Raw genomic sequence first — 16,998 nt, 5'->3', positions numbered from 1 at the left:
GAAAATTGAATACAATTCGCTAGAGAACATTTAATGTAAAAGTTTATTCTTCAGGCAAATGATTAGAATTTATTTCAGAACCTTTAATTGGGATTTTATATTATATGGGATTATATTGTAAGTTTAAATTTTGTCTAGAAATAATAAATACCGAGTTCAATAAAAATCAGAGTGTAAATGCAGTGTTTTCAAGGTTGTAAAATACCTAATAAATTTATAACCATGATCCCTAATAATGCCTGTAGTCGAACCTGTAACCGAGCACTAGGAGTGTATAAAACAACACTTCATGATGTTGACTCTCAAATTTTACGTATTAGATAGAAATACGATAAATATCCTCAAAATTCTGTCAATGCGCTGGAAATGTAAGGGACCACTTTTATTATTTCCTTGTGATTTCCTCCTCCTCAGTACGAAGGAATACATTGAGTAGCATACATAAAACCAGCGCGTTTTGCTACTGTATTTGTCTGTAGGAAAATTGTGTTTAATTGACTCTAAAACTGATTACAAAGACACCTTAAACTAAAATTTATAATTCAGTAGGGATAATTTAGAGTAACGTGTACGGAGTTTTCATGATTGCCATGAATCTCTTGCAAGTGTACATGATCGTGTTTTATAGCTGACAGGTGAGTCAGCGATCAGATAAGAGACCGATTTTGTCGAATGGGAGTTAGTAAACACACTATGAGGTCGGGCAGTCTAAACGCCAGTCGCCATCGCCGCTTCGGCCCGCGCTAACCCGTGGTAGTGTCGGAGTATGGAGGCCGTCAGGTTAAGGTATGTTTATTTTATCTGTTTAGGACCATACTTGAATTCTTTTTGGTCACCCACTTACATTTTCATCTGTAATTGACCATCTTTACTGTATATTGTATAACATGCTCAATAAGTATATTGTATATTAAATTATTTAATTTATACTTCGTCTTAACCCGTTATAAATGAAAATCATTCTGATTAAGGAAAAAAATACTAAGTTTTAACTGTACATTTTTGCAATCTTCAGTAGTAGAACTAGAATACCGTTTACGTTAGCCGAGCCGCTCTATTAAAATTAATAACAAAAGTGTGTCAGAAGAGGAAAAACTTTTACATAGACTACGTACTTGAGATAGCTCGTTGATGTGGAAAATGGTATAAAATGAAGTCAAACATATATTTTTTAAGAAAAGGAGTATATATTTAAATCCTTTCTATGGTTTTGATATGCCATGCTATCTAGGTAATTTTCGCTGTAGATTAAATCTAGTATTTCTTATTAAACCAATAACAATGAAATTGTACTATAATCATATACGTTTGACATATATTTTTTAAGAAAAGGAGTATATATTTAAATCCTTTCTATGGTTTTGATATGCCATGCTATCTAGGTAATTTTCGCTGTAGATTAAATCTAGTATTTCTTATTAAACCAATAACAATGAAATTGTACTATAATCATATACCATTTTTCTTATTGGCCAAATTTTAATTCTGAACTAATTTAGTATGAACTAAACAGACAATTTAGTCTGAAATAATTTTACTTTTATTCCCAGAGTAACGTTTGAGGCAGATAATATATCTAGATTTTTTAGTTCAAATATTATACTTGGTTGAAAGTATAGGATTTGTTAAAACTACTACTAAATAAAATTATACGACCCGCAAACATTGACTATTGGAAATAGAAAATTTTCTTTTACTTCTTTACTATAACTATAAAAAGTAAAATGATAAATATTCGTAATTATTGTTGCTTGGTGACGAGTAAATGGATACTTAGCTCCAATTGTATGATGTTAGTTATAGTCTAAGTTAGAATTTAGGAATGGCTATGTACAATTACTAGATATAATAGTTTGTGTTAGTGAGTATTATTGACTATTTTTGTATATACCTTGAAATATCTGTAGAAGAAAAACTCGGCATATTTGTTTTATACGTACTGCTAAATTGTTAAATACGAAATATCTTAACTGTATTTCAAATTGGCCTCTGATGCCTCAGATTTACCCACTATTAGAAAGAGGTAGCACAAAGTTACGATTTGGAAAAAAATAAATGTCCCAAAGCCGTCACTTTGTGACTTATTGGTTTGGATTTAACATGCAAATTTTATTTTTGTTTCAAAACTTTGTAATATTTAAAACTGTGGAACAGTTAGAAAAGCTCTTGGGTTGGCTTTTCAATATTCGGCCAAAAATACTCAGTAAGGCCTTCAATTCAAAAATATTTTGTTTTTGCATACTGAAAGAGAAAAATGTTTATTTATTATGCATGATATAAGAATATTGAAATAGAGTTTTAATTATAATACATAGAGGAGCCAAAACTCACACGTTCATTGCGCTTTTAATTTTTGTGTGCATTTTACTGTGAACAAGCACCATATTTATTTTAGTTACATCCCCCCTGAATATTTTAACTTTTCCTCCTTTCTTTATGAAGTAGTCAAATTGAAGAGATAAACTGAAAAGATTATTATATATATAATTGTAAGAAGCGTTATTCTCTCACGTTATTAAATAACACGCTTTTAACTAACTGAACTAACTACGTGAGATATTTGTTTAATTTGACCTTGAAAACAAAAGCAAAAATAGAATAACTAATAAAATACCTAAACATGAACTCACTGTAGTTAAAACCTCAATAAAGTACCATTAATAAGATCAAGACTAACCGAGTTCAAAGTTTAACAGAATTGCTCTAGTTATGGAAAAGGCTTATATACTTTTTGTCTTAACAGAGGGTTAGTTTTACCAGTCCTCAATATATAAGAAGTTTTAATTTAGACTGTTATATTGAAAGAATAATGGTACATACAATCAACTTACCATGCATTAAAATGAGCAGAATTCAGTACGGTTTCCAAAATTGTTACACTTATTACAACATTTCGATATGTACCAGTAAAACCTTGATAGGCGACATTTGTTAACAATCATTTATTTTGCGGTATGGTTAACCAATCCTGTTAAAACTGTTTACACTAATAAAAGTTTGTTCGAATTAAAGGTATGTACATATTCCTCGTAAAGCGGTCGGGATTGATAATAGTTACTTTTAATATTAAATATATATTTTAGTAGTTGGTTGAAAATCTCAAAGTAAGTAAGCAAATGTTACATCTATATTTTTTGAAACATCCATCTTGATGAAACAAAAACACGATATAAAAAACTAAATTTTGACTACCCAAGACAAAGAATATTATAAAATAAATACTCTATATACCTTCAAATAATATCAAAAAGTGGATTAAAATAGTGTTGTACAAACACTTACGAAATAGTTAAATTAAGTAGTAAGTTTTTTAACCCAAGCACTATCCCAACGTTTGGTGCTTAACATGAGTAGAATAATGTGAAAAATATTAACCATTTGTAAGGTTAAATGTAAGTTTGTTTTTCCTGATCTGATTACTGATATACCAAAAAATGATTTAAAGTACTGATCTGAGATTTGTAATTGATTCCAAACTTAAGCATTTTTTCGGTTTGCTCCTGAGAAATAAATGCAATTGGAAAACGGATCTGAAATCCCAAACATTATCTAATATCGACCATCTATAGTTCTCCAGAGATTGTCTAAGATTCTCTACTAACTGCTTCCAGGTTCCATCAGCTTCATTAAAACCTTTCTTCTGACACATTGCAGGCCGTCCCCTTGGGATAGTAGCCGTCAACTGGATAGGCTACGTGTTAAAATAGTTTATCATTTACACAACTATATGTAGTTTTTTTTTGCTGAATTTTTAACGGTTAAAATAATATTAACCGGTCTTGGGACACTCTGTATATACCTAGAATATTAAAACGTTATTGGAAAGTCTGTGCAACACAAACCAACATACAAACATTTATCAATCTACTTTAGACTTAAAGTGTTAGTCTAAACTTAAACCTATAAATTTTAATAAAGGAATATCACCGTGATACTGCCCAACAATAAGTACAAACGAATTATTTGTGTGATTCTTGTACTAATTGTTTTGTCATTTTACGTCAAAGGTTGTAATCATTATTGTTTGTGATGAAATACTTGTACATTGTTATATTTATATTCTACAAATTTAATTTCTGTTGTTAGAATTGGTAATCAATAATCCGCATTACTTTTTATTATCGCAATAATAATTATTATAGCTGGAAATAGTATTGTTGTTTAGTACAAATATATGTATATTGAATAGTTCGTCCAACAATATCTATGACAATCAATGTTTAACAAAACTTAATTTTCATTAAACTAATTTCGATAAAAAGTATATTTATCAACTTTAAGATATTTGGACCGAAGCTGTTACTGTTACAGACTAAAGTTCGAGATGTTTCATAAAATGTGATTGCGACCCCTCCTAGCGTCCATCAACAGTCATTAGACTAACCGCATTACTAGCTGACATCAGTTAGTGGGCTTTCAGGCGGTTAACTACTCCTGTCCACAACCTCCTACCGACGACTCCTTGCGTACCACCCACACCGCCATCTACTTATACTTTTTAATCATTAATCGCAAAGTAACAATGAGTTATGCTTAATGTTTTAAAAAAATGTGATATTATCGTTTCTCACTCGATAAAATATTACAACTGTGTAAGAAAGTGTTTTCAAACCATATAAATCTATAAATAATATATTACATTCGTCACAATCATCCATGACTATAACAATTGCACCATACATCTAGACTCTGTAAAACCCAAACAATTAAAGGTAACCCCTTCTACATCCAGACGCGTAAGTCTGTTGAGGACGAAACACACCAGTTTTACTACACGTCTACCCGCATAAAACATATTTTATTACATGAGCATTTTCAGGGAGTGAAAAGAGAAGAGACAAAAATGTAGGAATTTAAATTCCTGAAAATAAAAAAACCTGGAAAATCTCATATATTTTTATTAAAATACATGTTTTAATCTTTTCCAGTTTGCACTTTTCTTACAAAATTGTATAAGTTATATAAATATATTCTAGGTGCTGATACATTCGCTCTGAGTCTTACATTTTATTTTAAAATTTAAAATCATAAAGATTTGATTTTAAAATATAGAATGTATACATCAATCACACCAAAGACATAGAAATTATTATGAAAGATTGACAAGTAAAATTGCCTCATATATGTTTTGACTGTAATACTCTAAAATATGGGGATATTCAACAAAGGTAATAGTTTCCAAGTTGCGGTAAAAATTATTGAAATTTCATATAAAAATGTATAATTCCCACTTGGTATCATTCATTTCTTCAATATATGGTATTTAAATTTTTTAATAATAAGTGAGACACCACTTGGATCTCCTTAATCTTATGTGTCACACATATGATTTACGAGACTCATATATATATATATATATATATATATATATATATATATATATAATTTTATTTAACAAAAAAAACTCTGTATATATATATATATACAGAGTTTTTTGTTAAATAAAATTATTTATGCATTTTAACACCCTCATTAACAACTCTTTTAATGATTGAGTGATCCATTCCAAGGATCAATCGTACATGATTAACATAATTAACCAACAAAAGTTTTATAATATATGACAAAGGACTAGACACAATGTCCACGTTTAATCTAATAAATCTAAAAAATATTAAACTATCAAATTATATGTATATAATTATATTATATACATAAACATTATATATATATATATTTGACTTGATGTATCACATAAAAAATCATAATAAATTAAAATCAAAATAAACTTATGTTATTTTTCTGAACCGTATAAAAATGACATCATTGTTTCAGATGTTAAAATGTTTTAATCTGTAAAGTAACCCTTATCGTACTAATAGTGATCTTTGGTTTTTATTTATTTGGTTCACTACCGAATATTATACTTGGTTGTGAAAGTATAGGATTTGTTAAAACTACTACTAAATAAAATTATACGACCCGCAAAACATTGACTATTGGAAATAGAAAATTTTCTTTTACTTCTTTACTATAACTATAAAAAGTAAAATGATAAATATTCGTAATTAATGTTGCTTGGTGACGAGTAAATGGATACTTAGCTCCAATTGTATGATGTTAGTTATAGTCTAAGTTAGAATTTAGGAATGGGCTATGTACAATTACTAGATATAATAGCTTTGTGTTAGTGAGTATTATTGACTATTTTTGTATATACCTTGAAATATCTGTAGAAGAAAAACTCGGCATATTTGTTTTATACCGTACTGCTAAATTGTTAAATACGAAATATCTTAACTGTATTTCAAATTGGCCTCTGATGCCTCAGATTTACCCACTATTAGAAAGACGGTAGCACAAAGTTACGATTTGGAAAAAAATAAATGTCCCAAATGCCGTCACTTTGTGAACTTATTGGTTTGGATTTAACATGCAAATTTTATTTTTGTTTCAAAACTTTGTAATATTTAAAACTGTGGAAAAATAAAAACAGTTAGAAAAGCTCTTGGGTTGGCTTTTCAATATTCGGCCAAAAAATACTCAGTAAGGCCTTCCAATTCAAAAATATTTTGTTTTTGCATACTGAAAGAGAAAAAATGTTTAATTTATTATGCCAATGATATAAGAATATTGAAATAGAGTTTTAATTATAATACATTGAGGAGCCAAAAAAAACTCACACGTTCATTGCGCTTTTAATTTTTGTGTGCATTTTACTGTGAACAAGCACCATATTTATTTTAGTTACATCCCCCCTGAATATTTTAACTTTTCCTCCTTTCTTTATGAAGTAGTCAAATTGAAGAGATAAACTGAAAAGATTATTATATATATAATTGTAAGAAGCGTTATTCTCTCACGTTATTAAAATAACACGCTTTTAACTACTGAACTAACTACGTGAGATATTTGTTTAATTTGACCTTGAAAACAAAAGCAAAAATAGAATAAACTAATAAAAATACCTAAACATGAACTCACTGTAGTTAAAAACCTCAATAAAGTACCATTAATAAGATCAAGACTAACCGAGTTCAAAGTTTAACCAGAATTGCTCTAGTTATGGAAAAGGCTTATATACTTTTTGTGTCTTAACAGAGGGTTAGTTTTACCAGTCCTCAATATATAAGAAGTTTTAATTTAGACTGTTATATTGAAAGAATAATGGTACATACAATCAACTTACCATGCATTAAAATGAGCAGGAATTCAGTACGGTTTCCAAAAATTGTTACACTTATTACAACATTTCGATATGTACCAGTAAAACCTTGATAGGCGACATTTGTTAACAATCATTTATTTTGCGGTTATGGTTAACCAATCCTGTTAAAAAAACTGTTTACACTAATAAAAGTTTGTTCGATTAAAGGTATGTACATATTCCTCGTAAAGCGGTCGGGATTGATAATAGTTACTTTTAATATTAAATATATAATTTTAGTAGTTGGTTTGAAAATCTCAAAGTAAGTAAGCAAATGTTTACATCTATATTTTTTTGAAACATCCATCTTGATGAAACAAAAACACGATATAAAAAAAACTAAATTTTGGACTACCCAAGACAAAGAATATTATAAAATAAATACTCTATATACCTTCAAATAAATATCAAAAAGTGGATTAAAATAGTGTTGTACAAACACTTACGAAATAGTTAAATTAAGTAGTAAGTTTTTTAACCCAAGCACTATCCCAACGTTTGGTGCTTAACATGAGTAGAATAATGTGAAAATATATTAACCATTTGTAAGGTTAAATGTAAGTTTGTTTTTCCTGATCTGATTACTGATATACCAAAATAATGATTTAAAGTACTGATCTGAGATTTGTAATTGATTCCAAACTTAAGCATTTTTTCGGTTGCTCCTGAGAATAAATGCAATTGGAAAACGGATCTGAAATTCCCAAACACATTATCTAATATCGACCATCTATAGTTCTCCAGAGATTGTCTAAGATTCTCTACTAACTGCTTCCAGGTTCCATCAGCTTCATTAAAACCTTTCTTCTGACACATTGCAGGCCGTCCCCTTGGGATAGTAGCCGTCAACTGGATAGGCTACGTGTTAAAATAGTTTATCATTTACACAACTATATGTAGTTTTTTTTTGCTGAATTTTTAACGGTTAAAATAATATTAAACGGTCTTGGGACACTCTGTATATACCTAGAATATTAAAAACGTTATTGGAAAGTCTTCTGTGCAACACAAACCAACATACAAACATTTATCAATCTACTTTAGACTTAAAGTGTTAGTCTAAACTTAAAACCTATAAATTTTAATAAAGGAATATCACCGTGATACTGCCCAACAATAAGTACAAACGAATTATTTGTGTGATTCTTGTACTAATTGTTTTGTCATTTTACGTCAAAGGTTGTAATCATTATTGTTTGTGATGAAATACTTGTACATTGTTATATTTATATTCTACAAATTTAATTTCTGTTGTTAGAATTGGTAATCAATAATCCGCATTACTTTTTTATTATCGCAATAATAATTATTATAGCGGGAAATAGTATTGTTGTTTAGTACAAATATATGTATATTGAATAGTTCGTCCAACAATATCTATGACAATCACATGTTTAACAAAACTTAATTTTCATTAAACTAATTTCGATAAAAAGTATATTTATCAACTTTAAGATATTTGGACGAAGCTGTTACTGTTACAGACTAAAGTTCGAGATGTTTCATAAAATGTGTTTGCGACCCCTCCTAGCGTCCATCAACAGTCATTAGACTAACCGCATTACTAGCTGACATCAGTTAGTGGGCTTTCAGGCGGTTAACTACTCCTGTCCACAACCTCCTACCGACGACTCCTTGCGTACCACCCACACCGCCATCTACTTATACTTTTTAATCATTAATCGCAAAGTAACAATGAGTTATGCTTAATGTTTTTAAAAAAATGTGATATTATCGTTTCTCACTCGATTAAAATATTACAACTGTGTAAGAAAGTGTTTTCAAACCATATAAATCTATAAATTATATATTACATTCGTCACAATCATCCATGACTATAACAATTGCACCATACATTAGACTCTGTAAAACCCAAACAATTAAAGGTAACCCCTTCTACATCCAGGACGCGTAAGTCTGTTGAGGACGACGAAAAACACACCAGTTTTACTACACGTCTACCCGCATAAAACATATTTTATTACATGAGCATTTTCAGGGAGTGAAAAGAGAAGAGACAAAATGTAGGAATTTAAATTCCTGAAAATAAAAAAAAAAAAAACTGGAAAATCTCATATATTTTTATTAAAATACATGTTTTAATCTTTTCCAGTTTGCACTTTTCTTACAAAATTGTATAAGTTATATAAATATATTCTAGGTGCTGATACATTCGCTCTGAGTCTTACATTTTATTTTAAAATTTAAAATCATAAAGATTTGATTTTAAAATATAGAATGTATACATCAATCAACACCAAAGAATAGAAATTATTATGAAAGATTGACAAGTAAAATTGCCTCATATATGTTTTGACTGTAATACTCTAAAAATATGGGGATATTCAACAAAGGTAATAGTTTCAAGTTGCGGTAAAAATATTATTGAAATTTCATTATAAAAATGTATAATTCCCACTTGGTATCATTCATTTCTTCAATATATGGTATTTAAATTTTTTAATAATAAGTGAGACACCACTTGGATCTCCTTAATCTTATGTGTCACACATATGATTTACGAGACTCATATATATATATATATATATATATATATATATATATATAATTTTATTTAACAAAAAACTCTTGTATATATATATATACAGAGTTTTTTTGTTAAATAAAATTTATTTATGCATTTTAACACCCTCATTAAACAACTCTTTTAATGATTGAGTGATCCATTCCAAGGATCAATCGTACATGATTAACATAATTAACCAAACAAAGTTTTATAATATATTGACAAAGGACTAGACACAATGTCCACGTTTAATCTAATAAATCTAAAAAAAATATTAACTATCAAAATTTATATGTATATAATTATATTATATACATAAACATAATATATATATATTTGACTTGATGTATCACATAAAAAATCATAATAAATTAAAATCAAAATAAACTTATGTTATTTTTTCTGAACCGTATAAAAATGACATCATTGTTTTCAGATGTAAATGTTTTAATCTGTAAAGTAACCCTTATCGTACTAATAGTGATCTTTGGTTTTTATTTATTTGGTTCACTACCGAATATTATATACTTGGTTGAAAGTATAGGATTTGTTAAAACTACTACTAAATAAAATTATACGACCCGCAAACATTGGACTATTGGAAATAGAAAATTTTCTTTTTACTTCTTTACTATAACTATAAAAAGTAAAATGATAAATATTCGTAATTAATGTTGCTTGGTGACGAGTAAATGGATACTTAGCTCCAATTGTATGATGTTAGTTATAGTCTAAGTTAGAATTTAGGAATGGCTATGTACAATTTACTAGATATAATAGTTTGTGTTAGTGAGTATTATTGGACTATTTTTGTATATACCTTGAAATATCTGTAGAAGGAAAAACTCGCATATTTGTTTTATATACGTACTGCTAAATTGTTAAATACGAAATATCTTAACTGTATTTCAAATTTGGCCTCTGATGCCTCAGATTTACCCACTTATTAGAAAGAGGTAGCACAAAGTTTACGATTTGGAAAAAAAAATAAATGTCCCAAAGCCGTCACTTTGTGACTTATTGGTTTGGATTTAACATGCAAATTTTATTTTTGTTTCAAAACTTTGTAATATTTAAAAACTGTGGAACAGTTAGAAAAGCTCTTGGGTTGGCTTTTCAATATTTTCGGCCAAAAAATACTCAGTAAGGCCTTTCAATTCAAAAATTATTTTGTTTTTGCATACTGAAAGAGAAAAAAATGTTTATTTATTATGCATGATATAAGAATATTGAAATAGAGTTTTAATTTATAATACATAGAGGAGCCAAAACTCACACGTTCATTGCGCTTTTAATTTTTGTGTGCATTTTACTGTGAACAAGCACATATTTATTTTAGTTACATCCCCCCTGAATATTTTAACTTTTCATCCTTTCTTTATGAAGTAGTCAAATTGAAGAGATAAAATGAAAAAGATTATTTATATATATAATTGTAAGAAGCGTTATTCTCTCACGTTATTAAATAACACGCTTTTAACTAACTGAACTAACTACGTGAGATATTTGTTTAATTTGACCTTGAAAACAAAGCAAAAATAGAATAACTAATAAAATACCTAAAACATGAAAGACTCACTGTAGTTAAAACCTCAATAAAAGTACCATTAATAAGATCAAGACTAACCGAGTTCAAAGTTTAACAGAATTGCTCTAGTTATGGAAAAGGCTTATATACTTTTTGTCTTAAACAGAGGGTTAGTTTTACCAGTCCTCAATATATAAGAAGTTTTAATTTAGACTGTTATATTGAAAGAATAATAATGGTACATACAATCAACTTACCATGCATTAAAATGAGCAGAATTCAGTACGGTTTCCAAAATTGTTACACTTATTACAACATTTCGATATGTACCAGTAAAACCTTGATAGGCGACATTTGTTAAACAATCATTTATTTTGCGGTATGGTTAACCAATCCTGTTAAAACTGTTTACACTAATAAAAGTTTGTTCGAATTAAAGGTATGTACATATTCCTCGTAAAGCGGTCGGGATTGATAATAGTTACTTTTAATATTAAATATATATTTTAGTAGTTGGTTGAAAAATCTCAAAGTAAGTAAGCAAATGTTACATCTATATTTTTTGAAAACATCCATCTTGATGAAACAAAAACACGATATAAAAAACTAAATTTTTGACTACCCAAGACAAAGAATATTATAAAAATAAATACTCTATATACCTTCAAATAATATCAAAAAGTGGATTAAAATAGTGTTGTACAAACACTTACGAAATAGTTAAATTAAGTAGTAAGTTTTTTTAACCCAAGCACACTATCCCAATCGTTTGGTGCTTAACATGAGTAGAATAATGTGAAAAATATTAACCATTTGTAAGGTTAAATGTAAGTTTGTTTTTCCTGATCTGATTACTGATATACCAAAAAATGATTTAAAGTACTGATCTGAGATTTGTAATTGATTCCAAACTTAAGCATTTTTTCGGTTTTGCTCCTGAGAAATAAATTGCAATTGGAAAACGGATCTGAAATCCCAAACATTATCTAATATCGACCATCTATAGTTCTCCAGAGATTGTCTAAGATTCTCTACTAAACTGCTTCCAGGTTCCATCAGCCTTCATTAAACCTTTTCTTCTGACACATTGCAGGCCGTCCCCTTGGGATAGTAGCCGTTCAACTGGATAGGCTACGTGTTAAAATAGTTTATCATTTACACAAACTATATGTAGTTTTTTTTGCTGAATTTTTAACGGTTAAAAATAATATTAACCGGTCTTGGGGACACTCTGTATATACCTAGAATATTAAAACGTTATTGGAAAGTCTGTGCAACACAAACCCAACATACAAAACATTTATCAATCTTACTTTAGACTTAAAGTGTTAGTCTAAACTTAAACCTATAAATTTTAATAAAGGAATATCACCGTGATACTGCCCAACAATAAGTACAAACGAATTATTTTGTGTGATTCTTGTACTAATTGTTTTGTCATTTTACGTCAAAGGTTGTAATCATTATTGTTTGTGATGAAATACTTGTACATTGTTATATTTATATTCTACAAATTTAATTTTCTGTTGTTAGAATTGGTAATCAATAATCCGCATTACTTTTTATTATCGCAATAATAATTATTATAGCGGGAAATAGTATTGTTGTTTAGTACAAATATATGTATATTGAATAGTTCGTCCCAACAATATCTATGACAAATCAATGTTTAACAAAACTTAATTTTCATTAAAACTAATTTCGATAAAAAGTATATTTATCAACTTTAAGATATTTGGACCGAAGCTGTTACTGTTACAGACTAAAGTTCGAGATGGTTTCATAAAATGTGATTGCGACCCCTCCTAGCGTCCATCAACAGTCATTAGACTAACGCATTACTAGCTGACATCAGTTAGTGGGCTTTCAGGCGGTTAACTACTCCTGTCCACAACCTCCTACCGACGACTCCTTGCGTACCACCACCACACCGCCATCTACTTTATACTTTTTAATCATTAATCGCAAAGTAACAATGAGTTATGCTTAATGTTTTAAAAAAAAATGTGATATTATCGTTTTCTCACTCGATAAAATATTACAACTGTGTAAGAAAGTGTTTTCACAACCATATAAATCTATAAATAATATATTACATTCGTCACAATCATCCATGACTATAACAATTGCACCATACATCTAGACTCTGTAAAACCCAAACAATTAAAGGTAACACCTTCTACATCCAGACGCGTAAGTCTGTTGTGAGGGACGAAACACACCAGTTTTACTACACGTCTACCCGCATAAAACATATTTTATTACATGAGCATTTTCAGGGAGTGAAAAGAGAAGAGACAAAAATGTAGGAATTTAAATTCCTGAAAATAAAAAAACCTGGAAAAATCTCATATATTTTTATTAAAATACATGTTTTAATCTTTTCCAGTTTGCACTTTTCTTACAAAATTGTATAAGTTATATAAATATATTCTAGGTGCTGATACATTCGCTCTGAGTCTTACATTTTATTTTAAAATTTAAAATCCATAAAGATTTGATTTTAAAAAAATATAGAATGTATACATCAATCACACCAAAGACATAGAAATTATTATCTGAAAGATTGACAAGTAAAATTGCCTCATATATGTTTTGACTGTAATACTCTAAAAATTTGGGGATATTCAACAAAGTAATAGTTTCCAAGTTGCGGTAAAAATTATTGAAATTTCATATAAAAAATGTATAATTCCACTTGGTATCATTCATTTCTTCAATATATGGTATTTAAATTTTTTAATAATAAGTGAGGACACCACTTGGATCTCCTTAATCTTATGTGTCACACATATGATTTACGAGACTCATATATATATATATATATATATATATAATTTTATTTAACAAAAAACTCTGTATATATTTATATATACAGAGTTTTTTTGTTAATAAAATTATTTATATTTAGCATTTTTAACACCCTCATTAACAACTCTTTTAATGATTGAGTGATCCATTCCAAGGATCAATCGTACATGATTAACATAATTAACCAACAAAAGTTTTATAATATATGACAAAGGACTAGACACAATGTCCACGTTTAATCTAATAAATCTAAAAAATATTAAACTATCAAATTATATGTATATAATTTATATTATATACATAAAACATATATTATATATATATTTGACTTGATGTATCACATAAAAAATCATAATAAATTAAAAATCAAAATAAACTTATGTTATTTTTCTGAACCGTTATAAAAATGACATCATTGTTTCAGATGTAAAATGTTTTAATCTGTAAAGTAACCCTTTATCGTACTAATAGTGATCTTTGGTTTTTATTTATTTGGTTCACTACCGAATATTTATACTTGGTTGAATGAAAGTATAGGATTTGTTAAAACTACTACTAAAATAAAATTATACGACCCGCAAACATTGACTATTGGAAATAGAAAATTTTCTTTTACTTCTTTACTATAACTATAAAAAAGTAAAATGATAAATATTCGTAATTAATGTTGCTTGGTGACGAGTAAAATGGATACTTAGCTCCAATTGTATGATGGTTAGTTATAGTCTAAGTTAGAATTTAGGAATGGCTATGTACAATTACTAGATATAATAGTTTGTGTTAGTGAGTATTATTGACTATTTTTGTATATACCTTGAAATATCTGTAGAAGAAAAACTCGGCATATTTGTTTTTATACGTACTGCTAAATTGTTAAATACGAAATATCTTAACTGTATTTCAAATTGGCCCTCTGATGCCTCAGATTTTACCCACTATTAGAAAGAGGTAGCACAAAGTGTTACGATTTGGAAAAAAATAAATGTCCCAAAGCCGTCACTTTGTGACTTATTGGTTTGGATTTAACATGCAAATTTTATTTTTGTTTCAAAACTTTTGTAATATTTAAAACTGTGGAACAGTTAGAAAAGCTCTTGGGTTGGCTTTTCAATATTCGGCCAAAAATTACTCAGTAAGGCCTTCAATTCAAAAAATATATTTGTTTTTTATTGCATACTGAAAAGAGAAAAATGTTTATTTATTATGCATGATATAAGAATATTGAAATAGAGTTTTTAATTATAATACATAGAGGAGCCAAAACTCACACGTTCATTGCGCTTTTTTAATTTTTGTGTGCATTTTACTGTGAACAAGCACCATATTTATTTTAGTTACATCCCCCCTGAATATTTTAACTTTTCCTCCTTTCTTTATGAAGTAGTCAAATTGAAGAGATAAACTGAAAAAAGATTATTATATATATAATTGTAAGAAGCGTTATTCTCTCACGTTATTAAATAACACGCTTTTAACTAACTGAACTAAAACTACGTGAGATATTTGTTTAATTTGACCTTGAAAACAAAAGCAAAAATAGAATAACTAATAAAATACCTAAACATGAACTCACTGTAGTTAAAACCTCAATAAAGTACCATTAATAAGATCAAGACTAAACCGAGTTCAAAGTTTTAACAGAATTGCTCTAGTTATGGAAAAGGCTTATATACTTTTTGTCTTAACAGAGGGTTAGTTTTACCAGTCCTCAATATATAAGAAGTTTTAATTTAGACTGTTATATTGAAAGAATAATGGTACATACAATCAACTTACCATGCATTAAAATGAGCAGAATTCAGTACGGTTTCCAAAATTGTTACACTTATTACAACATTTCGATATGTACCAGTAAAACCTTGATAGGCGACATTTGTTAACAATCATTTTATTTTGCGGTCTCTATGGTTAACCAATCCTGTTAAAAACTGTTTACACTAATAAAAGTTTGTTCGAATTAAAGGTATGTACATATTCCTCGTTAAAGCGGTCGGGATTGATAATAGTTACTTTTAATATTAAATATATATTTTAGTAGGTTGGTTGAAAATCTCAAAGTAAAGTAAGCAAATGTTTACATCTATATTTTTTGAAACATCCATCTTGATGAAACAAAAACACGATATAAAAAAAACTAAATTTTGACTAACCCAAGACAAAGAATATTATAAAATAAATACTCTATATACCTTCAAATAATATCAAAAAGTGGATTAAAATAGTGTTGTACAAACCACTTACGAAATAGTTAAATTAAGTAGTAAGTTTTTTAACCCAAGCACTATCCCAACGTTTGGTGCTTAAACATGAGTAGAATAATGTGAAAAATATTAACCATTTGTAAGGTTAAAATGTAAGTTTGTTTTTCACTGATCTGATTACTGATATACCAAAAAATGATTTAAAGTACTGATCTGAGATTTGTAATTGATTCCAAACTTAAGCATTTTTTCGGTTTGCTCCTGAGAAATAAATGCAATTGGAAAAACGGATCTGAAATCCCAAACATTATCTAATATCGACCATCTATAGTTCTCACAGAGATTGTCTAAGATTCTCTACTAACTGCTTCCAGGTTCCATCAGCTTCATTAAAACCTTTCTTCATGGACACATTGCAGGCCGTCCCTTGGGATAGTAGCCGTCAAACTGGATAGGCTACGTGTTAAAATAGTTTATCATTTACACAACTATATGTAGTTTTTTTTTGCTGAATTTTTAACGGTTAAAATAATATTAACCGGTCTTGGGACACTCTGTATATACCTAGAATATTAAAAAACGTTATTGGAAAGTCTGTGCAAACACAAACCAACATACAAACATTTATCAATCTACTTTAGACTTAAAGTGTTAGTCTAAACTTAAACCTATAAATTTTAATAAAAGGAATATCACCGTGATACTGCCCAACAATAAGTACAAACGAATTATTTGTGTGATTCTTGTACTAATTGTTTTGTCATTTTAACGTCAAAGGTTGTAA

General features: G+C 28.5%; 1 protein-coding gene across 1 annotated transcript in view; it reads left to right on the top strand.

The window, feature by feature from the left end:
* Window positions 1-701: 701 nt before the first annotated feature.
* Window positions 702-16,998, top strand: part of LOC124369326 (chaoptin) — a 79,558-nt gene continuing 63,261 nt past the window's right edge. The window contains exon 1 of the mRNA XM_046827283.1: window positions 702-786. Coding sequence (XP_046683239.1) covers window positions 767-786 — 20 coding nt within the window. The 5' untranslated portion in view covers window positions 702-766. The remainder of the gene's footprint in view (window positions 787-16,998) is intronic.

Source organism: Homalodisca vitripennis, chromosome X (genome assembly GCF_021130785.1).
Source record: "Homalodisca vitripennis isolate AUS2020 chromosome X, UT_GWSS_2.1, whole genome shotgun sequence".
Taxonomy (NCBI): Eukaryota; Metazoa; Arthropoda; class Insecta; order Hemiptera; family Cicadellidae; genus Homalodisca; species Homalodisca vitripennis.
The sequence above is the reverse complement of the archived record's forward strand: the minus strand, read 5'-3'. Positions and strand labels throughout refer to the sequence as shown.